Source organism: Myotis davidii, unplaced genomic scaffold, assembly GCF_000327345.1.
Source record: "Myotis davidii unplaced genomic scaffold, ASM32734v1 scaffold399, whole genome shotgun sequence".
NCBI lineage: Eukaryota > Metazoa > Chordata > Mammalia > Chiroptera > Vespertilionidae > Myotis > Myotis davidii.
Window position 1 is genome coordinate 7,349,065 of NW_006292094.1, and position 426 is coordinate 7,349,490.

The window sequence follows — 426 nt, forward strand, 5'->3', positions numbered from 1 at the left end:
GGGCCTTGCTCGGGGCTCCTGGTGGACTGGCTGGAGACGCTGGACCCCGAGGTGATCGGCAGCTGCCCCGACCTGCAGCAGAGGCTGCTGTTCTCCCGGAGCAAGGTGGGCTGCGCGGCGAGGACTGGCACCCGGGCCCTGGCCACTCCGGGGCCCTGTTCTCATCCATGTTCCCTCCAAGCCCGTCACACCGACCGGCCAGGTCTGGTTGCTGGCACTCAGCTGGGAGGGTCGGTGCCTGTGGGCCCAGGTGCTCGCAGAGGGGACTTGGCGGTGCCACGGCTGACGGACAGGAGCGAAGCGCTGCTGTGGGGACGGGTCCTCTGAGCAGGGGGTGTCGGGCCCTGCAGGGAGGGGTGGCCTCTGTGCCCGCCTGTCCGTAGAGGGCGCTGGAAAGCAGAGCGGACGGGGGGGGGGGCGGAGGAA

General features: G+C 71.1%; 1 protein-coding gene across 1 annotated transcript in view; it reads left to right on the plus strand.

The window, feature by feature from the left end:
- Positions 1-426, plus strand: part of INTS1 (integrator complex subunit 1) — a 50,166-nt gene that overhangs the window by 41,077 nt on the left and 8,663 nt on the right. Inside the window, exon 32 of the mRNA XM_015565161.1 lies at positions 1-105. This exon is cut by the window's left edge and continues 1 nt beyond it. Coding sequence (XP_015420647.1) covers positions 1-105 — 105 coding nt within the window. The remainder of the gene's footprint in view (positions 106-426) is intronic.